Source organism: Chrysemys picta, chromosome 11 (genome assembly GCF_011386835.1).
Source record: "Chrysemys picta bellii isolate R12L10 chromosome 11, ASM1138683v2, whole genome shotgun sequence".
NCBI classification, from domain to species: Eukaryota; Metazoa; Chordata; order Testudines; family Emydidae; genus Chrysemys; species Chrysemys picta.
In genome coordinates, this window is record NC_088801.1 from 10559797 (window position 1) to 10585629 (window position 25833).

At 42.4% G+C, this 25833-nt stretch overlaps 2 protein-coding genes across 9 annotated transcripts in view; one reads left to right on the top strand and one right to left on the bottom strand.

Annotated features, from left to right (window-relative positions):
- The window catches only part of SLC49A4 (solute carrier family 49 member 4), a 163074-nt gene extending 148712 nt beyond the window's left edge, over positions 1-14362 (top strand). The window contains exon 9 of the mRNA XM_065561496.1: positions 11651-14362. Within this exon, the coding sequence (XP_065417568.1) occupies positions 11651-11667 (17 nt within the window). The 3' untranslated portion in view covers positions 11668-14362. The remainder of the gene's footprint in view (positions 1-11650) is intronic.
- Positions 2748-25833, bottom strand: part of SEMA5B (semaphorin 5B) — a 345985-nt gene continuing 322899 nt past the window's right edge. For 7 of the 8 annotated variants that reach the window (XM_005279803.4, XM_065561488.1, XM_065561487.1 and 4 more), the window contains one exon: positions 2748-8668. In XM_005279803.4, coding sequence (XP_005279860.1) covers positions 8513-8668 — 156 coding nt within the window. In that variant the 3' untranslated portion in view covers positions 2748-8512. Of the gene's footprint in view, positions 8669-9137; positions 9208-25833 lie in introns of all 8 variants that reach the window. The other variant, XM_005279806.4, reaches the window with a different exon arrangement.

Here is a 25833-nt window from a genome sequence, read left to right on the forward strand (position 1 = left end):
AAGAAGGCCTCTTCCTAGCCTTCTTGGCATGCCCCGTGGATGGGGAGCGGTGCTGACTAGTCGATGGCGCCGGAGGGTCGCCACGCACCAACACCACGGTGCCCGGTGCCGACTCGGAGCAGCGTGCTGGAGCCGGGGTCAGTGCTGACTCCATCAGGATAGCTTGGAGCCTAATGTCTCTTTCTCTCTTGGTCCGAGGCTTAAACGACTTGCAAATCTTGCAGCGATCGCTGACATGGGTTTCCCCCAAACAGCATAGGCAGTCTGTGTGCGGATCACTCCGTGGCATAGATCGCTTACAAGTGACGCACGACTTAAAATTCGGAGCATGGGGCATGGCCTGCCCGGGCACTCTAGCTAAACTAAACAGCTAACTAACTACAGGTTCCAACACGGAACGAACAAGCAGTTTTGGGGAGCCACAGAAAAGCTGGAGCAGAGCAGTTCCGAAGCACCTTCACTGGCGGCAAGAAGGAACTGAGGGTGGGGAGAGCACACAGCTCCCCTTATACCACGCCCTGGAGGCGCCACTCCAGGGGTCGCTGGGGTGCTCCCCTATGGGTACTGCTAGGGGAAAATCTTCCAGCACCAGTGCACGTGGCGAGCATGCACACCTATTGTGGAATACACATGAGCAATCACTCAAAGAAGCAGCTTTGTGCCCAGCAAGTGTGTGTGTATAAACAAAGAGTGGAAGGAGACTAACAGTCAATATATCAATCATACACTGTGTTTGTAAATATTCTCAAACTGCAATGTTTAAGGACCTTTAATTGCTCCAAAGTGTATCTTGGTCAGATAGATGAGGCATCAGCATGTTTCTGTTTTCACTAAAACCCCACTGTGTAAGAATGGACAGGCCAGAAGAGAAAATAAAGCACCAGGACTTAGATATTGTGCTATTAGGCATGGGAGAAAAACAGTGGGTGGATTAGATCGTTCTGGCTATTCCTTTAATGGGGACGCAAAGACCATTGAACTCCAGCACTATCCCACTGGCTGCTGTATTCATTCAGCAAGTGATTTGTCATTGCTAATGGATGTGCAGGTCCAGTAGCTATTGGTTGATGTTGCCCCTTCAGCCATCTCCAGTTAGGCAAGTAACATCCCAGACAGTAGGTGCTAGATTCTGCAACGGGCTGAGCACTTTGGCCCTGCTCCAGCAAAGGACTTAACCAAAGCCAGCCTACTCAAGGTGCTTAAAGTTAAGCATGTGTTTAATTGCTTTGCTGAAGTAGGGCCAGAACACTCAGCGTATTGCAGGCTCGAGCCCTCACAGCTCTGTGCCAGCTCAGAATCACTTACCTGGCCTGTGTTTGTAAGCCAGTATTTCGAGTGCCCCTAAACAAACTTCCCCAGATGCATGAGGGATTTTTAGATATTTTTACTAATGCATAGAGTTGTGAAGTGCAGTGAAGGTGAGTGAGAATAACATGCACTGTGGAACAAAGTGAGCCTGTTACTTTAATGACTCAAATTAGTAGCTAGAAAAACAATATGCTAGGCATAGATTTTTAGTTTCCGACTTGAGAATTCACTACACAGAAGTGTCTTGCTTGCTAAATGGTTTTGTTTTGAATTGCTTATGCAAATTCAAGTGTAGGAATAATGGGGAAAAAAATCTGATTCCCACTAAGTTTATTTTTACTGATGATGTGCCTCTCAATTACTTTTTGATGGTCTGCGTTTGAAAAGAAATTCTTGTACATACACTTGAGCATCTGAAAACACCCAAAAGATAGCTTATGATTTACTAGGGATAAGGTATTCCATACGCAGGTGTAGCATGTTTCAGGTTGTTAGCAATCCAATCTATTTTTTATGACAGTATGGTGTAATTTTCAGTATAAAACTACAATATACGTCTTCAGCTGTCTTGAAACATAAACTAAAATGTTTCTGACTCTGTCACTTTCTACAGTCTTTATTTTGATTAATAAATGGGATGAGAGCACTAACATTCTCCAGTAAGAGGCTATGAGCATCCTTCAATCAAAAATGTGCCCATTTTTACAATTTTGTACTGTGATATGTAACAATAGCAAAGTAGCTGGAATACAATCTCAGTCCAAGTGGGAACTGTACAGCTGAAAGGCTCAGCATGTTGATTATATCTTTGCCTCATTGGAGCAAGCTAATATACTTGATACAATTTAAAAAAAAAACAACAAAAAACACTGTGTCCTTGGGACACTAGTTATGTGGTTCCCTGGACAAAGCAGAGGTGCTACAGGAGCCAAGGAGCAGAGTCATGCCGCGGAATCAGACCTGGATTTGTATTTCAAACCCACCGGCGATCGGTGTCACTTGATTCAAAGCTTTAGTTCGGCCCATTTGATGCCTTATTCTGAAATAAGATTTGTGAGTGTGGGAGAGTGGCAGGAGTGGTTTTGGTATTTAGTTTTATTCTGGAATGCTGAACAAAATCAGGTTTGTTTAGATGGAGTGTTGCATTGTGTTGCTGAATTTAATTTTATACCCAGTAACCTTATGTAGTCATCCAGGCTAAAATTGTGATAAATGCAATTCTGTGTCATGGTTCAGGCAATAAGGGGATTGTGGTCAGCAAGGAATTAGATATTTACACATATTCCAAGTTCTAAACCTGGCCCAGTTGGCCAGTTGCACTCTGGGATGTGTTTTGCCATCTGTAACATATGTATTGACCATTGCCAGGAAAAGGTTGCCTGTCAAATCTTCGGTGACTTCATGTTATGTCTTTTTGAGGGGAAATGACTCACAAGCTCTCCAGGTGGTTCTGTTTTATTTCTGAATTACTCTTTACATTGTACAATATATAAAAATACAGAGTACCCCAAAAAAATTCACAGTGTCTAAAGGCAGTGATTACAGTCTAGGTCACCTTTATATACCAATAGTACCATCGCGTTCAATTGCATAGGAAGGGTGATGTGCCTTTACACTAAGAGTCCACTAATACTTGCCAGATTTTCCTTTTTTAGAGTAAATATACTGTTTTCTACTAACAATTTCCTGTGTTTCAAAGATCCGGCATTGTCTCTGTCACTCCCTCCTCACCCCTGCTTAAGTCCTAGCTAACGTACTTACCCTCTGTGACAAAGGTTGTTTCTGATTAATTTGCTCATCTGTTCAAAATATATGCAGATGTTATTAGAGATGAGTTGCATGTAGATGAAACCCACAAGATCATGCAGCTGGGTGGCTTTTTTCCCCAATGTTTTGCCATATTTCTACTAAAAGCCCTTTTGCTTCAGTTATTAGACACACTGTCCTCTCCCTCATGCTGTGGCCTGTATGGTACACAGCATCCCAATCCCACTAAGGTTTCAGTGTAATAAAGGAGTAGTGGTATTTTTATTTCAAAACTATTTATACTAGGAATTCAAAAGCTCAGTGCTGTCTTTATAGCATGTAACTATTCACGCTGTCAGGGCCAATGTGTTTGGAAAAAATAAATACTGGATAGGGCTGGGATGAGGAATCAAGTTCTAGAAGGAAACACCACTGCTTACAATGATGAGAATAGGCCTTCTGCAGCTGGGAACCAGAATTGCAGTTAAAACTTCAAGAAAGGCTCTACCTTACAATGTTGTGACCATGAGAATTAAGATACCGGATTCTCCATGAAGGCTTGCTTTTGTTAGTTTCCTTGTGCAGTTTTGAAGGCTCCAGTGCTACAGACAGCATCCAACTCGGCCAGTGCTTATCTGACGTTTTCTTTTAACTGGCTTAAATGAGGGATTTACCTATCCGAAGCTGTTCTCATTTGAGAATTCACTGAGCTATCAAAACAACCCCTTTAGCTAGGGCCAAATCCACTGCTCAGATGGGTATAGTCCTTACTCTACACTCCTTGAAATCAATGTTCCCATCACTCCAGTGGGTGCTGGAGCATGCCTGATATTCAGGGAGTCCCACTGATGTCCCTGGGTGAGGGTTAATCTAGAAGACAAGGCTGGGGATTATAAAGGTGCCCAAAGGCATTAGCTACATCTTCTCCTATTGCTCTATCAGGCCCACTTGAAAATCACAACCTAGGAGGTGGCAGGATCTAGCTCTTAAGTTGTATGACAACAGTCTTGTGTGGAAATGGTTATTAAACTATTATGCTGCCACTCAACTGCAAAGCTCTTCAACATGCAAGTGAAAATTTCTTCCAGATCCAGTTTGACATTTTTTACTTTCCATTTGTTGTTCTAACCTGCTACTTTGTTTGCATAATTAGTCTCTACTTGTAGTTGAATTCAAGAGTGATACACAGAGCTGCCTCAGGTTGATTAGTCATCCACTGAGTGGCTACAAAAATTAGGGGGTAGCCATGTTAGTCTGCATAGCCACAAAAACAACAAGGAGTCCGGTGGCACCACTGGGCTACAAAAATTGTTTACTTAGTTATTCTTAGCCAAATGTTTTGTGGAGAATGGGCATTTGTAACTACAACAAATCAATTTTATTTTCAATTTTTTTAAAATTATTATAAAATGTTATTTTGCTATATCTAATTAAAAGATCATGGGGTTTCTTAATCCTTATTTTCAGTCTTTCCCTATGGAATTTGAACACTAGCACTGCCTTTCTAAGTCTAAATTTTCTCTGTAGGTATTTGAATGGATGGAGACAGAGTGTGTGTATATATTATAAATATATACCCTAGATATCTGCTGATAGCTATGCACACTATTAAATTTGTTACATAAACTTTAAATTTACATTTTATATGTATAAAAAAAATCTGACATTTGGTACAAAGAATACACTGAGCTGCGTGGACAGCAATTTCATCTTCACGTGGGCTTCTTAGACTAATCATTGGAGGTTTCCTAATCATCTTTACCACATCTGGCATTTAATGGACTCCATTCCCACTCTCTACCTTGATTTCAATATAACTTCTATTTCATTTTCTCAAAATAAGGCATTAAGAATAGCAGTCATTACTCCATACACATTCTTTTCTGGTATTTGTACATTTCACATGTTTAAGAAGAGCGAGTGGCTCATATTTACAAACATTCACAAGTGCCTCTTTAGACAACAACGCCCCTTTCTCCAGGTATTTTACTTTTGGGGGTCTTGTCTATTGGAGGCAGCTGCAAGTTATAAAGGGGTGGCATGTTTATAACTGGCATCTCAATCCAGTGAAGTGCAATAGCAGTTTTACAATGGGGCATAGTTCACTCCATACATGCAACCTTTAGCGCAAGGGAGTCGTGCATCTCTTCATATGGAGGTGGAAAAAGAACGACCTTGTTAAACGCTACCCCCTACACATTTGGGTGCAAGACACTTACTGCTTTCAACATGCTGTACAGCTGAATCCTATTCCAGAATAGTTGCAGTGAGCTAAGGCTGCAAGGTCAACCCAATTTCTTGCTGAATAACTGATCAGCATTTTAGAAAAAAACAAAAATTAAAAAAAAAAGAAAAAGCCAAAGCTGCTGTTAGAAACCTTTGGTGCTAGAGCAATGGTATTTCCAACACACTGTGCATACGTTTAGATGACCTTAAGAATGGGAAATTTAAGCAGTTTAACATCAGGCTGCAGAAGCAATTCAATCTCCTATGGCTATTACAGATCTGATGATCTGCTGCCAATTTACCTGCTAGAACCAAACAGAAACACAAGACTATCATTGTATATTGTGTCATTAACCTGGGCCGCACTGAGGAGCGCAGAAGGAATTCAACCCTCACATCACATTAAACATTGCCCTTAAAGAACTGCACTCTCACACAAACATTAATTGAGTACTAAGAGTTCAGAGTTCCTCCTCCCCGTGCTTCTACTTTCTGCTTGAATGGAGTCCACAGATTCTTGCTGTGATTGCCAATTTCATGAAGCCATTCAGATGGCTAATAAGAATGACTCTGAAATGTCTTGATGAAAATATAACCTACCCCATTGCCCATACACACTATAATATATGCACCTGTTAAGCACAATGAAAGCAGTGATCTTGCTCACGGAGTTGAAAAACTAAATAATTTCAGCTCTTACATGGCTTTTTTTTTTTTTTTTTTGCGCAAATGGAAATGTTTGAGCTACCAAAAAAAAAAAAAAAATTAAAATAACTGCAAGGTTTAACTCGCTTGCACCTCTAAGAATTGCAGCTGTAATCCTGCCAAATAAACAATAACCGTATAACTCTCCGACACAGGGAACCACCTGAAATGGAAGCTAAGAAATGACTTTAGCTTGTAATGTCTACAGTGATCTTGGGCGCCAGTTTCTTTAGAACTGCTGACATTAGAGATGTCTAGTGCAACAGTTGTCAGCCAGGAGGGCTCTGCACCAGTCCTGTAACTTTAGCTTGGGATTTAGGTACCTAACACCCACTGAAAATCAATGGGACTTTTGTGACCAGTGCCTGCCTCTTTTGATCTAGCTGAATAAGTTGAAGAAACTAGTACAGCCAAACTCTTAGGGCCAGAATCTGCTTTTGGTCATACCGCTGTATAAATCCAGAGTAATTTTTTTAAATGGGGTTTTTCCCAATTTACACTGGGATCACTGGAAGCAGAACCTGGATCAGCCTGCTAAACTGGTACAGTTGCCAGAAAAGGTTGGGAGTCATTGAGCTACTCTAAGACCCTCACTCACAAAATTTTATAATAAATCTCCTTACAGCTATAGATCACTACCATAGGTTAGGGTTCAACTAGTTTAGAAACAGGTTACTTTGTTCTCCTGCTTTTGGTCCCACACTTTAAGACCAGGTTACAGAGTCCACCTCTGCTCTGCCTCACCCTTAGGAGAGCTGTACATTTTGAGTCATGAGCAGCAAAGCCTCGTCTCAGCTCTGTGGATGGGTATGTGTGCAATGACCAGCTCCATCTCAGCCCCACCTTCCAAACAAGTGTCCGTGAATGACAGCAATGAGAAACTAGCTGAGTGCTGGCTTTCAGTGAAATCTCTCCTATGTAACCAATACAACCCAAACTGCTTCAAACGCATCCCAGTCAATGACTGAAAACAAACATGGCAATTGCTACAGTAAGATGCATACAAAGAATTCAAGTTCTGGAGCTACTTGGAGCTCATGGGTGTTTAGGTTTGTACTCTTATCTCATGCTCAGTATTGTGGCATTCTAAAAGTCTTAGCCTCAGGAGTTCATTATAAATAGTTAGAAACATTCAATACTAACAGTGTCAAACTTGCTCACTTTGCTAACACATTTGATGGAACTGTCCATTAAGCACTGGCGATACTGTTTGGCCAAAACAAAACAATGTCAGACATACATATCTGGTTGTACACACCATGGCTTCTGCAACAGTCTAATACAGTTCTGCTGGACACAGGCACACACATACACAAAATTACATTTCAAGGCTGGATATAATGTTTAATAACGCTACAGTCCCCATTTAATAACTGTAACAAGGTTGGGTTTTTTTGTTTGTTTCTAGCTGAGAAATCTAAAGAAATATTGGCAAACAATGCACATTATTCAGCTGTATAATTATTTGATGGCGTACTGACTGGAAGACACTAAGAATGTGCAGCAGACTTTCTGCGTCATGGTATGCTATGAATACATTCCTTAGAAAAATACCGTGCCAAAAATTCAGAATTTCTTACTCTTCAAAAAATAAGTGAACTAAAAAAATAATAATAAAATAAGAATGAGCCCCAAGCCTAGTGATTTCACAAGAGGAGGGCCTGGCCATCAGTCATCATTCCTTGCAGATATGAACAGGATCAAGCTTGGAGGGAAAAAAAGTAAATGTAATTTCAAAGAAAGCTCATGGCTCATGTACAGCACTCCTCACATTTTTTCCAGTGGTAAGCACATCGTTGTTATGCAAAGTCCACATCTCATTAGTCCAACATTTACTTCACTTAACATCTCATTGCCTGTATCATTTTCTTTTAATTAAAACTGGAAATATTCTGAAATGCTTCTTTGGGTAGAGTACTTTGTGTGTTTCCTTTCCCCAGTTGAACTGGATGTTACCAAAGAAGAGACTGCGGAGGCTATTTCCTGCAATGTGAAAGGAATCTTCTAGTGATGCTGGAGACACCACTGGAAACCTAAAACTGTTCTAGTTCCTACCGTGATGGAGTCTCAGGCAGCTTGTCTTGTGAACGAAGTGTCATTCAATGTACCGCCATTGTCTAGTCACTGTACAATCATCCATTGCTCTAAGGAGCTACCTGTAATGTTTCTTAGAACACACGAGTGTAGCATGGTGGAAACCTAGCACAGCATGCAATCAGCTCCTCGGGAATTCAGGCCTCAGAGAGAAATACTGATCATCCAGCCATGAATATTTGCAGCAGTAAGTGTCATCACCAGCCAAATATCCACAAAAGTCTATGCAGAATGGTCCATGGTCCATAAGCATTCTGTCAACTTAAGGAGATGTGCTGTTTAAAAGTAATACAGTTAACCAAAAAGAAAAAAAAAAAGGCCCTACTTGTACAATATTTACATCTGGAGACCGGGCCAATATTTGGTCCATAAACTCAGTTTAAAAAACAATTCATATAGGAAGTGATCCAGTCCTTGGACAGTCTGTCCATCATCAGCTGTTGGTAAAGGTCCTTCCAGGGGAGGCCTCAGGCCTGTAGTCATATTTATTCAGTGTACTGGGATAATAGGTTGTAGTGTACACGTTGGTTTGCTGCAAGGGATAGAAGTTGGTCCTCTCATCAGGTATTAAGTTGTTCTTGTTAAGCGTCTGTAAAAAGTAAAAAAATTACATAGACATATAAATGCTTTGTAAATGCTCTTTCCTGTTTTCAGAAATTTCTCTCTCAGATTCCATCTCCATCCTGGGCCACTGGCACCTTCCCTCCATCTGGGAGGATAAGATGGGTGTGTACCATACATGGCTCTCTCTCTCTGTGGAGTCAGTCAGTGGGTGGACCCACAGCTCTTGCCATTTCTGTGTTGGTGGATCTGTGCTCAGCCATTACTAGAGCCAGAATCCAGAGTCTTCTGCAGAGACCCAGATTCTCCTACTAGATGGCATGATGTCTGATCATCATTGTCACACAACCATGCTGGGCCTAAACAGGACTGAGTGGTGGGCTGTACACTCAACCTATTCCCTTCCAAAGTGTTCATTGTACAGCCACCAACTCCCTGTCATAGTAGTTACCAAGATGGCACTTCTTTTCTCTTTGGAAGAGCAGGTGCACATTTACCTGATCTCCATCTCCATTGGTAGATATCCAGGTTTGGACCCCCCGATATTAAGTGTGTCACTTCTGTCAGCTACAGTATAAGTAACAAGTCATGGTCACTTTTTGAAAAACTAAAATGACTCAAGAAATTCTACAACCAAGTAACAAGTGTTGTCAATAGCAGCAGAAAAATGAGAAATACAAAATGTATCTTTTACCACTAGAATTTAGAAAAGAGGCAGGGGCTTTTCTTCCCCCTTCTCTGCCTTATCATGGAATCACTTATATTCATGCCATCAGAAATTGTTTTCCCCCTCCCCTTTGTTGTAAAATCCACTGACATGCCAGATGTTTCCAGCTCAAAAGGATAAAGTCCTGTTTTGGAGGATGAGACTCCTCTCAGAAAATTTATCGTTTTCCTTGCTGTCGATGTCATTTCAGTCACACAATCCATTTCGCTTTTGAAGCATGCTCATGGCAGGCTTTTATTTTTAAATAACTGCATGCCTCAATCTCTCACATGGGCCCCTTAATCTGCTGTTATGCTGCAACAGGGAATTCATCCCTTGTTCTGAGGCAACAAAAGATGTATGTTTCACTTACACCCTTAAAATAGGTGCACACTATTTCCAAAAAGGGTGCAGAGACCGGTGATTGGCTAGTTCAAGCTTCTTGCCATCTGGAGTGGAGAGTGTCACCCATTTGAAAGGCAGCATGGACTGGAGGACTGAATATAAGCTTTGGAGTCTGAAACTTCTGAGTTCTAATGCTGGCTCTGCTACTGACTAATTGTGTGACCTTGGGCAAATTACATCACCTGTTTCCATATGGGTTAATAACGCTTGCTAACCTACCTCCCAGAAGTGATGTGATGATTAACTGGTCAATGCTCAACAAGTGCTAAGGGCCCAATACTTCCACTCTCACTCAAACTGAGAAGTAGCTTACTCATGCATAGAGTCCTAGGTACTTCAGAGGGGGCTTCATGTGCGTAAAGCACTGCTCTCGGTGACTACAGGTAACAGCATCAGGCACTATATGCATGCCAAACATCACTCTTTGAATGGGCAGAACTACTATAGATGTGCAAATGCTAAATAATTTCCAACTGGCCAAAAAGGGGTGAGAATTCCTTCTGCCCTTAGAAATGAAAGGAAGATGTGATAGGAAGTGTTATGCACCGCTCTCAATCAGCCAAAGAAATATCAAAATAATAAAGGGAGCAGTTTGTTGGTTAGAGTTCAGGGTTGGTGGTCAGGGAATTTGAGTTTAATTCTCTGGCTCTGCCACATTCTGTGTGTCCTTGGGAAATCTCTGAGATTCAGACTCCCCATCTGTAATATGAAGATAAAAATACTTACCCAGCTTGGTCAAAGAGTTGAGATCCCTGGGTAAAAGGCACATTATATGTGCAAAGTATTATTATTGGGGAGCTCTTCCAAAGCATATGAACTTAGTTATTCATGCATACTGTACATAAGGATTGTTAGTTCCTAACTAGTGTGATTTAGCTCCGTATACTTAACACGTGCAGTTAAATACTACATGCCAGTGCCTTCCATGGAGGAGTACGGCGCGCCGTACCACTGGTGTCCTCGTTCACCAAGTGAGCATAAAACACCGCCAGATCTACTCGACTGCACAGTAGTAGCCCAAGTGTAAATTTTCAGAAGCATAAATGAGGGCAAGAGGAACACGTGAGTGAGGAAATCGCCTCCTACATGGTCAAGTCCTGAGATGATGCTCAGGGAAATCTCACAGGTTGCACAATGTGGGAAGGAGAGGGCTGTCAGCATATGGATGTGTGAGAGCAGGTGTTTCAGTTGGATGCTCTCGGGAGGTCACGGCAGCTGTGGATTAGCGGAGTCTCTCACTAAGGGTTAAGAGTAGAGATGAGTCTAGATCTAAACACCCCTGAAGTTTGATGATGATCAAATCTTGGTCGGGCCCACCTCTAGCTGAAAATGAAAAATCACAGCCCTCGATTCCTTGGGCTCTCAGCTGGAATGACTAAATTTCAGGATTTCCTGCAATGCTTTAAATCTAGTCAGTGAAAGCAAGCGTTGCATTTAATTAACATTGGCATTTTCTCTCTCTTTTTTGCCTTTACTTTCCTATAACACTTAATTAGAAAACAACCCCACAACTGTTTCTTTGTTCTTTGATGGAGGGTTTCATATCTTTGGGCAATACCTTATGAAAATGCTTTAAGGGATTTATAATGCAATTAGCTTCACAGAATAAGGCTCTGGCGATATTAGGAAGGCAGAACGAGCCCTAAATCCATATGATCAATGTACAGCGCCTTAATGTTTTCCAGCACAAACATATTGTTGGTCTTATTTTAATAAATAGATGGTTAGGCTCCCAGGCACTAGAAACTGGTTGATATTTTTGCAAGAGGAGAAATTAGGCAGCAGCGAATTTTAGAAACCCACAAACCCAGACGGGGATTGCATTTAAATCTCTGTGGGTAGCCTCACTTGTATAATTAAAAGATTTAACCCTGGCTCCTTTCCTCTCCCCCTATGCAGGGATGAGAGACAGGTGACAAACTGTCCCTCTGAAGACTTTCCTTCAGGAGTGACATGGGTTGCGCCATCAAGGCAGGACATGGCTCAGACGCTGGACCGCATTCATCCCCAGTGTGCTGAACTCAATGGAGTTACACCCGGGGCACATTTGGCCCACTCTGAACAGACAAGGGTCTCCAGCAGGGTTTGTTGATGCTATTGCCTCTCCTCTAAAACTTCAGTAAGATGCCTTCTCCTCAGGGCAGCACTCCCCCTGGGCAATACACAGCTGTATCTGAGAACCTTCCTAAACATGGCTGGGAAAGGGGGTTAAGGCTCTCTCACAGCCCTGCCTCTGTAGCAGCACTCAGAATCTATGGTGATAAAAATGCCTGTAAGCTATATTTAGATAGAAAGATAGAAAATTGTTTCACTCAGGAGCAAACAGGAACTCAAACCACATTGATCAAATATCTGCTACCTGCTTCCTCCATCCTCAAGATCAGCAGTATCAGCAAAGCCAAGTTATATTTGCCAGTCTATCCATCAGGAGCCTCCATCCAAGAACCTTTTAGCAGATGGCTTGCCAGCAATTTATGCTAATCTGACCCAAACCCATTACTCAAGGGCACACACCAGAATTTAAACGTCTTCCTTTAAAAGAGTTTTTATTGTATTATATTGGCATATGAATAAAACACAAGAAAGACTCTTCTGTCCTAGGAATATTAGTTTGTCACATAGGGACGTTTTCAGAAAAGTGAAGAAAGATCGCTCTGAGATGGTTTGAGATAAGTGCAGCATTTTGACATATTATCACTGTCAGCAATTTTTAAAAAAGTATGTCCTGACAATGCTACTGGGGCTAGCAGAACACTGAATAGCCCAATGTTTACCGAAATGTATAAGCAATGTCTAGTTGTCATTACAATAATTTTAAAAGCATAGGGCTACCAAAAATGCCTTCCATATATTGTCATAACCTCTGAAACTTATATACAATATACGTATGGATATGTTCCATATGGATGGACTATTTTGTATGTGCATGTGTGTGTGTGTATTATTTAGTCTTGCATCTGAAGAAGTGAGGTTCTTACCCACGAAAGCTTATGCTCCCAATACTTCTGTTAGTCTTAAAGGTGCCACACGACCCTCTGTTGCTTTTTACAGATTCAGCCTAACACAGCTACCCCTCTGATACATGCACAGACAGTTCCATCCCATCCAAGATAAAGTTCCAATGAAGCAAAGTGTAAGTATTTTTAAACGTGACTGGCATCATGATATATTTGTTCACTAGATCTTTTTCATCATTTACTAGTGATATTTTTAGGCGAAGTAAAACTTTCAGACTTTCTAATTACTAACCGCCTGTGTCATAAGCCTTACCCCCATGCCAAAAAATTGTGCCCTTAGTCCAGGTCATTAAATTATAATCCACTAGTGTATTGGATTAAAATCTGACAACTCTCAGCACATAATCGCATTTAATAATATGGATATTACAGTACTAATCCAGTTTGATCTTGGATACAACTGTATATATGCCCTGTATGTACATTTGTGTGCTAAAACTTTTCCAAATTTCAATTTTTTTTACAAAAACTTTTCAATTTTTTCCCCATTTTTTGACCAGCTCCAGTGAAAAGGGCAATTTTTTTTAGTGTATTAGCTATAAATACACGTTCCTCCCAAATATATGCCTCCAAAATCTAAGTCAGCACAAAAAAGTAACAGTGAAATAATACAGAAAGATTTCTGGTAAGCCTCATCTGGTACCTGATTTTGCAGTTACTTCCACCTTTGTCCAGTCCTCTCAGCACTTCAGACTCCTCTCCCTTTTTTGGAGCTCTCCTAGGATCTTGGGGGCAGATCTTCATTTGGTGTAAATTTGTCATAATTGCATGAAAGCCAATGGCGCTATGACCATTGACACAAACAGCAAATCTGCCCCAACATCTTTCTGCACTGGCAGATATTTCAGTCTTTCCCTTTTACATATGGCAGTTATTTTTAGTTAGGTGACCCCTTTAGAGCATCTCACTCATCATTTGTGATTAACCCCTAATCACATTTTAATCTTGTCCTGGATTAAGAGGTTTTATACCATGATGCATATCTTTCCAACTGTAATTTCCCCCAAAAGATCTCTGTAAAATGCGATGACTGCACTTCCACTCCTGCAGTTTTGTATATAATATAAGATCTCTTTTTACCATTAAAAACACATCAGTCCTAAACTTCATGTTGGCTGGAAAGGAACACAAGAAGCCAGCCAGCCAGCCAATCAGTGCGGTAGCCTCTCCATACACTTTTAAGCTTTGACATGCATTGTGCAGTGGATTTAGGCAATAGCCCAGAACTGGTGTCTACATATCAAAGCGACTGGATTGCTTTATGGATAGACAGCATGAATTAGACTACTGCACTCAGTCACAGTAGGAACCCACAATGCCCAAATTGGGACCATATGCAAGTAGAGCTTGATATCCTACTTCCACTGTAATCAAGGGCATGAATTCAATGGCACAACATTAGGCCTTTAAAGAATAAAATGAGTGGCTCCCATTTTCCCTGCTAGCAGTATCCAATATCCTGCAGTAACGTGATCTGAGAGAGCAAACTGGACACTCCTGTTTTCTGTGGGGAAAGAGGGAGGGAGAAGGGAATTATATAATCAACTCAAAATATAATTACATAATGGATAGAAATAAACACTAAAGCATACCAGATCCAACCTTTTGTCTTTTTTGTGTTCCTCGTGGGGCTCGTGTTTTCCTCAGGGTAAAATCAGATTGGGTAAAATGCTTTTTCAATACAGATTGTTTATGTTTTATGGAGCTAGCCATGCCCTGCTCATGACAGGAAATTACTCGGTGTCATGGCAACATAAAATAGATAAGGATTACTGAAATGGACTCAGATTATGAACACTTCCCTGCAGAATGCACTTTTCTGGAGTGGTACAAGGTGGTCATCTCAGCACTATGACTAGCCAGCAAATTGGTGAATAATTAGCACAACAATTACATTAAAAATAAACAAAGCACATGACTAAAATCAAACCTCTTGGCATGTACTAGCACTAACAAAACAAAGGATACACAGCCTACTCCCGCCCATCAACTGCCTGCTGCAACGGTATCATGCCTCTCACGCTATACATGATAGCCACTACTGAAAATACAGACAAATGCTGGAAAGGGCTTCGGAATCCCACAGATTAGCCACAAACTATAAAAAGATTCACAGCCTCTGGCATCTCTTCTCTCAAGTCTTCCTTAGAAGCTCACCTCCTCCCGGATGGTGCAAAGAAACTTAGATCTGCTAAACTGTACGCCCAGTGGGTGAAATCCTACCCTCACTGCAGTCGATGGCACAACTTCCATTGTGAGCTAGGCACATACTTATGGCTAGACTTGTGTTTAAGTATCTTTCTGAATTGGGACCCAAGAGTCTGATCCAAAGGTGACTGAGGTCAAGGGGAGTCTTTCCACCGCCATCAGCAGGTGGTGGATCTGACCTTAAGTAATTTGTCCACCTCACACTCGGCGTGATCTTAGACTTGCATGTATTTGTTACTCTTCTCTGGATGATTATCAGCATTAGTTATTTGTTTCCTGTAGCATTCACAATGTGCTAGGCACTATACAGACACAAAGGAAGCCTCAAGCAACCTACACCCAAAAAATTCCCTCCTCTTTGTCAGTATGGAGATGTTTGGAGTGGGACACAAAATTCCAGCTGTAGTCTCAACAGTGCTGTGGAGATACAGGCTATCTGCTCCCTGCTCTGTGATGTCTCTGCAGAATTCTTCTGTCCACCTAGCTATCGCCTATTGGGAAGGTGGACAGATGCAAGCACCCCTCCTGTCGGCATAGGTATATCTACACTGAAGCGCTACCATGGTGCAGCTGCAGCGTTTCAAGTGTAGATAAGCCCTACATCAATGTAGCTACACTGGTGCAAACAACCCTAATGTGTATATACTGCAACAATGCAACTTACCTGGTAACTTACTGGGGTAAGTCACCTGGGATGGTATGAGCTCCACATCACCCCAGCACAGTGCATTTAGATTGGGAGTTACACAGATACAGCTACCCCAGCGCGCGCGCACACACACGCACACACACACACCCCCAAAAATATCACAGTATAGACAGGGTCTAATTTGCCAACCAATACTTTCCTTAGGTCTCTGACAGCCTTCCTGCTTTTCAGGGATCTCCTATGAGGCTGGCAGACCAGGTGCCATCTCTTGCCAATGCTTTAGACCTCAGCTGAGCACTGACAAATGTATTGCTGGAAACCAGTCAGTTTTACCTGTGTATCCGCATGGCTAAGATGGGTACTGGACTTACCACAAAGTGTTCAGATTTTATGAAATGCTTAGAAGTTGCTGCCGGCATTAATCTCATTTATCTCTTTATCACATGCTATGAGGCAGTATTTACCTTTTTGTTTTGTAACTGTAAAAAATGCTTGCTCTGAAATTGTGAACTCAGTCAGGAGGGATGTCTCCTGCCCATCAGGAAGTCGTATCAAAATGAAATGAACCATTGTGGAACATTACAATACAAAGACTTTGTTAACTGCCCCCTCACACTCATCAAGAGGCTACATGCAAAAGGGCTCATCACATCAGCTTGAATTCTGGAAGTAGGAAATAAAAACAGCTGACAAGAAAATGTGTCATCTCTTTTGCTGTTTGGACGCCCAAAGGGCTAGAGGTGGCTCCGAAACAGAAGCAGAGATCCCCTGGGTGAACCTGGGTTAGCCCTAAAAGACATTCAGAGCTGACATATTACTACAACTCTGTCACCTTTTGAAACCACACACTAATTCATTTGCGTATATATGTTTGCCTACTTTAATTTTGTAATAAGGCTCATTTTTTTGGTACTTAATAAACCCTTAAATAATTTACAATAGGATTGGCTACAAGCATTGTGTTTGGTGTGAGATCTAAGGTGCAAATTTACCCGGAGTAAGTATCTAGTCTCTTGGGGCTGAGAGTAACCCAAATCTTTTGTTATCTTTGGTGCATAGCAACCATCTATCACTAAGTCGTTTGCCTGGGTGGCAAGATAGACTGGAATGCCCAAGGGGACTGTCTGTGACTCCACTGTAAGGCTATTATAGGGCTTCAGGAGTTCACATTTGTTACTGGGTTGGTGAAATCTCATTACAGAACATACAACCAGTTTGGGGTGTCTGCCCTGCTTTTTGACAATTTGCCTTGAGGTTGGCACTCACGGTCGTGAGCCATTCCAGGCAGCGTGACACCTCCCTCCCACTACATAGCTGCCTTTTGAGTACCTTCCACATAATTGCTTTGGGTGTCTCCCCCCGCCCCTGCTAAATCTCACCTATTTCTTTCTACATCTATGAACTCTCTGGGTCCTTTCCCATGAGTTTTCTATCAAGGCTGGTGTTTGACACACCTCCCAATTTAGGGTCTTCTGATAATTTCATTAACATGCTGTTTGCAATGAAGGTGTCGAAGGAAACCAGGCTTCACACGGATCATAGAATATCAGGGTTGGAAGGGACCTCAAGAGGTCATCTAGTCCAACCCCCTGCTCAAAGCAGGACCAATCCCCAACTAAATCATCCCAGCCAGGGCTTTGTCAAGCCTGACCTTAAAAACCTCTAAGGAAGGAGATTCCACCACCTCCCTAGGTAACCCATTCCAGTGCTTCACCACCCTCCTAGTGAAAAAGTTTTTCCTAATATCCAACCTAAACCTCCCCCACTGCAACTTGAGACCATTACTCCTTGTTCTGTCACCTGGTACCACTGAGAACAGTCTAGATCCATCCTCTTTGGAACCCCCTTTCAGGTAGTTGAAAGCAGCTATCAAATCCCCCCCTCATTCTTCTTTTCTGCAGACTAAACAATCCCAGTTCCCTCAGCCTCTCCTCATAAGCCATGTGCCCCACATGACACCTCCCCACAATATGGGTAATTGCCATTAATCATTGCTGAGGCTATGATTTAATCACGGGTATTTTTAGTAAAAGTCATAGACAGATCACGGGCAAGAAACAAAAATCATGGCCCATGACCTGTACCATAAATGTTCCTGACTGAACCGGGGGGGGCGGCGCCGGAGCCCTCAGCACCAGCTGCTGCGGGGGAGGGAGCCTCAGGGGCCCATGGCACCAGCTGTGGGGGAGGGGGGAGCTGGGGTGAGAGCCCCGGGGGCCAGCAGCCACTCCTGCCGCTGCCGGGGAGGGGGCGTTGAGCCCTGGGGCCTGCCACTGCTCCAGCCGTCCCGGGACTGCTGCTGGGAGCCACTGAGCTGCAGCTGCTCTAGCCACCCCTGGGACTGCTGCTCGGGCGGTCCCTGGGGCCAGCTGCACTGGCTGCTGCTCGGGCGGTCCCAGGGGCCGGCTGCACTGGCTGCTGCTCGGGCGGTCCCAGGGGCCGGCTGCACTGGCTGCTGCTCGGGCGGTCCCAGGGGCCGGCTGCACTGGCTGAAGAGACCCTCCAATGGCAGCCCGTGTGGCTGTCCCAAGGGCCACCTGAGTAGCTGGCTCTGGGGCCAGCTGCTTGGGTGGCCTGGGGTCAGCCACACTGGCCGCTGCAGAAGTCGCGGAATCTGTGCCTTCCGTGACCCCCGTGACAACCACAGAGCCCTAATCACTGCCCACCATTGATAATCCATCAGCCAATTTTCAGGCTCAGTGGCAGCCCTCAAATCCAAGCCAATCTGAATCCATTTGCCAGATCAGGTTTCGTACAACCCTGTACCAAATGCTTTACTAAAGTATATGGGTGAGTGGAGCTACACTGATTTACAACAGACGGGGATCCAGCCCTAGATGTCTGACATCAGCGTTCCCGTCATCCTCTAGCCTCGGAAGCCAAAGAAGCGATCATGTTTGATTTCTCTCGGTGTGCAGAGGGGGTCCTAGTTCAGCTGCCATTACCACCCAAGTACCGTTCACTTCAAAGTATGTGATACTGCAGCTCAAAAATTAATTCAGGTCACCCTGCATATAACGATGACACAAACTGGCTTCAATGAATTTGCATGGGTATAACTGAAAGCACAATATGGCCCATTCCAGTCATTGCTCCTGGTTTCATTCTCCACTGTGGCTCCAATTCAGCCAAGCATTCAAGTCCTAATGGGGATGGATTGAAGTTAAGGATGTGCTTAAATACTCTTTGGAATAGGAGCCTATGTGCCTCCAGATATCTCCTCTTTGCACCAAATCTAGCTCTTACTCACGTGGAATTAATGCGGCTACTCCTGTGACGGATGTGACCCAGATTTGATGGTTCAATAGCTATTCAATTAGTTAAGTAGGGACTGGAGCTCTCTCTTCCCCTGTATTTAATACTTGGTACTATATATTTGCATTTCACAGCACTGGGGTATTGCCTCACTTTTCATGAATTTCATAAATCAATACTAGTAATTGGGGCTGTTCATTAGCTAATTCTCGCAGACTCCAGGATACAGTCCATCCAGACCTCTTGATACAGAGTCAGTTTTCCCCTTTATTCCCATACTTAGTGCTAGGTCCTGGGATCCCGTGAGGCCGATCAGGCAAAGCAACTTTAGAGATGTCTTAATGAGGATTCCCCTTGTATACAAGCATCTGAGGGAGTGGTGGAGCCAGCCTTGTTAACTCAATGCCAAACCCACCCTGTATAGGGGATGTGACTGCTGGAGCAACCAAGGCATCTTAGAGCAGCACTGAGACTGCTCCTCTGGACTGCCCGGCTCCCTGGCAGCCTGAGTGTCAGGAAGACACAAAGTTGGCACATTGGCCGGGTCCCTTCCTCAAGCTACTCCAAGGGGCCAAACAACTGTCCCCTAATTCTTAGACTTGATAGTTCATTATTTCCTAATGACCAGACTCGCTCTCTTTATGATTCCAGTTAAAGAAGCCATTGAGTAGCTCAACTATTCTAGATTCCTAATTAATTTAGTCTCCTTCCAAATGTATCACTGGCCTTATACTTTCTCTGGTATTTATTGTTCCCCTCATATATTTCTAAAGCCCCTCTTAATTTCTTTGCTTAGCATTCTGCTGGTTTGGTTCCCTTCCCTCTTACACAAAGCTTTAACTAATTCTGGCTCTATTATTATTAGTCCATGGCCACTCAGGACTTCACAGGTTTCTCTATGCCGCATACCATTGCCACTCCGGGCTTCATGGAAGCAGTGGAGGGAAGAATACACATTTTCCTTCTCCAGTATCACAGTCCCATGCCCCCGAGCCAAGGGAAAATCACCATTAGCTGTTAGCAGTAAAGGGCCTAGGACATAACCGAGCAGCCCTGTTCTGGCCCAGAGGGCAGTGGTATAAATACACAGTAGCCAGTTAACTGCCATATTGTTGAATTCCCTCAGGAATCCACATTTCTTCTTTCTTGAATTCTGTTTTTTTCAGTGTGGGGGACAAATAAATATCATGCCAACGATGGCAAGCCTGGCATTTGCAATGACTCGATGGGGTTCTCAGCTCACAGAGTAGGGGACAACAGCAAAGATCCTGCTCACATGCATATCACCCTCCGGATGGGGGACAGAGTTGAGTAATCATTAAATACGTGGCAGGACAAGAATGAAGCATCTACATCCACAGGGAGGTGGTTCTCAAGATGACTTAAAATCAAAGAAGTAGTGAAAACCGGATCGAGAGAATTGAACAGAAGCTCTCTTGACAATTACCGATGTGCTAATTTGGATTCCTGCCACACAGCACGCAGCCACAGCCCTGCGAAGCAATGAAGCGCCCGCCTTAAAAACGGTTAGAGTGGAAACCAGATTGGACTACAGCAGCAGTGAGCGCTGTTTAACATTCCAAGGGGGAGCCCTATCAGGGACAACCAGAGAGATGAGACATTCCAGCTCTAACTGGCAGTTTTCACCGATCTTAAACAATTCGTCTATAGATCAGAGGCATATGTGAAAACTAGAAGGCAGCTTTCCCCCCTCCCAGCCCCCGTCCTCCAGGACGCTGCTGTCATGGGGTAATGACCCCTCTGCTAGATGCAGATCACTCCGTGGGCAGAATAATCACATAATAGCCACACATCCAGGCATGCCTGACTGCTCAGTTTGACTTGACCCAATTAAATAAAAGGGTGGGGGGAGACAGACACTAATAGATTTCATCTGAGTTGCATGGCTTAATCCTTTTTTCCCCCCCAACAGGAGCTCTCTTACTTTCCTTTCCTAGCAGGACTTATGTAAATCTAGACTCCCCTGAAGTGATATTTGCAACTGCTGGATCATACAATGAAGAGCACAATACTCCATTGCCAATACAGCCACCAGGCCCTACCATTCTTTTTCAAATAAGACTATACTCGTAACATATGTAATGTGCCATTCAAACAGTTTATTTCCCCTGAGCAAAGTGGCATTTGTCTTTATTAAGCATGAAATTCACCTAAAATAGATTTTATGTTTCAATCGGATTTACTGTTGTTTTTATTTGTTGTTGTTTCATCTGATTGCATCAGCTAAATCTCTCTTGAAAAAGCCACATAGGAAAGGCAGATGCTAAAGGGAAATTGTTGAGAACTTTCTTGACTGAGTTGTGTTTCATTAGCTGTTGACTAATGTCTGAACTGTACAGCCCAATTCCTGGGACTTGAATGATGCATAATGAAAGGGTCATTGAAACAAAAGGAATTAGTATATCACAATGACATCACGGTCTGTGCTGTGACCACATAGGAATAAGTGGGTTAGCTAAGTGTAGTTGAAGTAGCAACACATCAAATTAGGAGATAGGAGACGGAGTCCTAGATTTTCCAAGGGTGAGAGAAGCAAATATCCTCATAAATTAAGAATGCCTTAGGCAAAACTTACCTCTGGGGGACCCAAAGTAGCTAAAACTTTAACCCCAGCTGCTTCTCGGCTTTAAAAAAGATGCAATTTTCAGTAGCGGTAAAAACAATTATACCCGAAAGAAACAGATTTTTAAAATCAAACCAATATCCAAAGTCTGCTTCAAGCTTTATTTGTCACCACACAGTTGGAAGCTGCACCAATCTTTAAGACTGATAATTCGTTCAGAATATTTATTCTTCAGCAAGGCAGAAACTCTCCCGTGCGATCCCCATATTGATCTTTTGTTGCTATAAAATATTTTGCAATTGTCTGACATCCCTTGCAGAGGGTGCCTGCTCCACATGGGTCTTTGGCTCTCAGTGGGACTATTCTCACTTTGTTGAAAGGCGTTTAATTTCGATTGTTTGATTTATATAGCTCCCATGGGAATTAATGAATATATTTTTCCATTTATGAATATTTTCTAATAGCTGTATTTTCATTCAGAGATATAACTTTGTTTGGGCAGGTGTGATATTCGCAGACTTACCCAAGTTAGTTTGTAGTGGCCTGATGTCTTCCTATAAACTCCAGGCACTAGGAAATATATCAAACATTTACAAGTTTCTTCACAGCCCAATCCTGAAATCCTCACTCAGTTTTCACTCTATCCTCTCATATAAAGCTCTCGTTGGAGCAGATGGCAATTTTGCTTAAGCAACAACTTTTCCCGTGGTTTACAAGGGATGGCAGTGGGGGTGACAGAGACAGGATGTGGAGTAGAGGAACTGGAAGCTTTGATCATTTGTCTGAGGCATCTCTACAGAGAGAGAAGTTTGATTTTATAAAATATATGGATAGGTCTTCAAAATAAAGCTACAAGCTACATTAAAAAAAGATACGTCAATACAAGCACAGCTGGGAAGAAACTCTATATAGTTGTCATCACACCCAACCTTGAAAACAGGCAATTCTCCTTAATTGATATGACCCTGATCCAAAGTCCACTGAAGTTAATGGAAGCCTTTCCACGGACTTCAATGGGATTTGGTTTTGGCCCTATGTCCAGGTGCCTTTCCCAGACTATTCTAAAACTCAGTCCATACGCTTTGTAGAGTCAACACTTAGCCCGCTTTATTAACAAAGAATTTAACAATAAGAGAAAGTTCAGTTTGAGCCTTGTCTCCAGGCATGGCTGCTCTAAGGCTCCTATCTCAGAACAGCTCAGCCCTGACCCTGGGTCCTCCTTGCTTTTCAATCCAAGATTCCTCCCCCCTTATATCAAGTGCAGAGCTAACTAGCCACTTGGAAAGCGTGGGCTGCTGGGCAATTCCCAGAAGGAACAAAACCTGCTAAGAATGCCAGTTTTGCTCTTCCCTATTATCATCAGTTATTAACTAATCAGCCTGACAGTACTGGGGATGTCCTGGGAGGTTCTGTAACCCATTCTGCCATGATGCCCAGTTCAAAGAGCTGCTAATTCTTATTTTATCGTGCCCTTGTACTGCATAGTGCTTGATATTGTCAAAGCCCTGTATGAATTTAACTAATGAATGAAACGTGAACTACTTACTAGATGACCCCAAAAGTCTCTCCCTACAATTTATGAATAAGAACTGAAAATCTACGTATTCCTGATGAAAGCATATGTATGAAATCTTTTAAAATGTCACAGCAAAAATATCTAATAATAGAATCCACCAAGTCTGACAAAGCAAGATAGAAATTCAAAAGAAGCCAGGAAAATAAAACATTCTTGTACAAAACCCTATCCTGGCAAGTTATCAACTAAATAATCAATAGGTCACTGTCATCTATGGTATTTACATCTGATCTGCATTAATATGTTGCTGTACTTGAGTGTCCCAACAAGGCTGGTAAGATTGCCTTCATTAAATCTACCTTAATGTAAAATTCACCTCGATTTACAATTCCGCATTCAGCACTGTACATTTGAGTGTAATGCTCTCAAACTTTCGGTTGTGTTCCCCTGCTGATTGGGCAACAGAGATATTTCAAGATGAATACGAAATAAAGAAGGTTGCAGAAGTCTTAGTAGTATCAAAAGAATAGAGAAAATAATAGAGCTGTGCATTAGCTCAGCCTTGTGTTACCATCCAGTCAATGTGCGTTATCGGTTTCTTTTACTGCAAAGTAGCCGACTGACCATATATTTCCTTAAGCTCAGGTTTTATTAACCTATACATACGCACATACATACATACTGTGTCCGTGTGCATTATTCTGACCCAGAAAATCAATTGGAATTTAAACATTTAGAATACAGACAGGCCCAAGCCAAAATTCCAGAGCACTTCCCATTTTTAAGAAGGTGAATTTTAGCCCCCGTGAATTTAGAACGACAATAAGGTCCATGTTACTGTATAGAGCTCAGTAGGATAACACTAAAACCATGGACCCTTCTTTAACTGATGAGAATTCTATCTAACATATTTTTAAACTTAAAAAACCATTAAGAACATTTTTAAGTTTCCCCTTTTTAAAAACCAGAGCAGGACAGAATCTCTCCCATCAAAACAAACACCTACTACAGATCAGTTTAGGCAGGCACAAAACATAAGCAGTGAAAAAATCCCTCAAAATGCCTGCTGAAGTATGTCAGCTACTCCCAAATACAAAACTAATAATACCCCTGTGCCTTATGTTCCACACACACATGCAACCTCTCTTCAACTGCACTAACACTACATTATTTAGAGAACAATGAGAAGTGACTCAACTGAAGTGTAAGTCTAAGGTTGTTGGACAGACTAAAGTAGGGGTTTAAGGTAAGAGGAACTCTATGCAAGCAGATTTTAAGGGGACATGATTTTACAGAGGGAGTGAGAAGGGATTTCATTTAAATCAACTGCCTTCACCAACCTGGACGTCCATGCCACTCATTCCCCACTGCCTCTGTAAAATAAGATCTCTTTAAATTCTACTTAATATACAAGTCCCTTTTACTCTGAACTCTTAGTTCTTGGCTGTCCAATGATCTTCGATTTACATACTTCAGTTGTGTCACTTCTTAATGGTCTCTAAATAACCCCCATCTTGTCCATCACTTCTTATATGCGAGTCCCTCCTTTCCGTTAACCACCTTCACTGCCCTACCTTGCACTGTCTCCAATTAGCTAAACCTTCCTTCAAATCAAGTAATCTAAACTGGACACCCAGAATGTGATCTAACTAATGCTAAGAATTCCTACCTAATATATATACACCCCGCCCTCCCTTCAGAGAATCCAACATCCTATCAGCTTTTACTGTAGCTGCACACAAGAGCAAATATTCAGATATTCGGCCTGTCAAAAACCCCAGGTCCTTTTCTGATACTGTATTAACTAAACCATTGCCATTTTAAACTGTGCTTCACTTGAATATTATCAACTTTATACAGACACATTCCATTCCATAAGTCATTTGCCCAGTCAATCAATATTAGTCTGTAATCAGCTGTATCCATCTGAATCTTAGCCACTCCCACTACTTCACAGCAACGTTTGCATCATTATCAAAATATTAATATAGTGCCCTGCAAGTATCCGTTCCTTGGCCACTTACAAAAAGAATATCCCCCTTTCACTCCAGCCCTCTGCATGCTGCTCATGAAACAAGAGAACAGTCTTGCAAAACTCTACTCACACGAGCAGGCCTTACTCACTGCTGCAGGCCTACCAGGACTAGTCATATAACTGAAAGGTTTACTCCTGTGGTTTCGGAGCTTTCAGGATCTGGCCTCAATCCTTTACCCATCTTCATAATTTATTATTTACCCAGTATTCTGAGAGTTTATAGGATAATCCATCCTGTGAAACTTTGTCAAGAGCTTTCTCAAAATCCAGATATTGTCTGCTGCTTCCCTTCTACCTAAATCAATATTTATTTAATTTAAAAAAAAGGAATCCAATTTGCGTGACATGATTTACCGTCCACAAATGCATGCTGACTCTCATTATTATGCTGCACCCTTATTAAACTGCATGCAACTGTATCCGTAAGCCACCAGGAAACGTATTTTTGAGATTGCATTTACAAACTTCACAATCCTGCAAGGTGCTAAACAGCAGAGGAGAGGCCCGTAACACCCATCAGGAAGTACTCACCACCTCAATCAAGACCGCAGTTACCAGATGAGTCTGTAATTTTCAGACTCTTATAATATTTCTTTGAAGTACCAGAACAATAGCCACTCTCTTCCAATTATCTGGTATAGCCACATTATCATCATTGTTGTTATTATTATTTGTGTCGTGCTAACACCCAAAGGCCTCAATCAGGATTGATGTCCTCTCGTGCGGGGCGCTGTGAAAACGTTTAGGTAGAAACGGTCCCTGCCATGAAGAGCTTACAATCTATGGCCCCGATCCTGCAATGAGCACCGTTCAAAGTC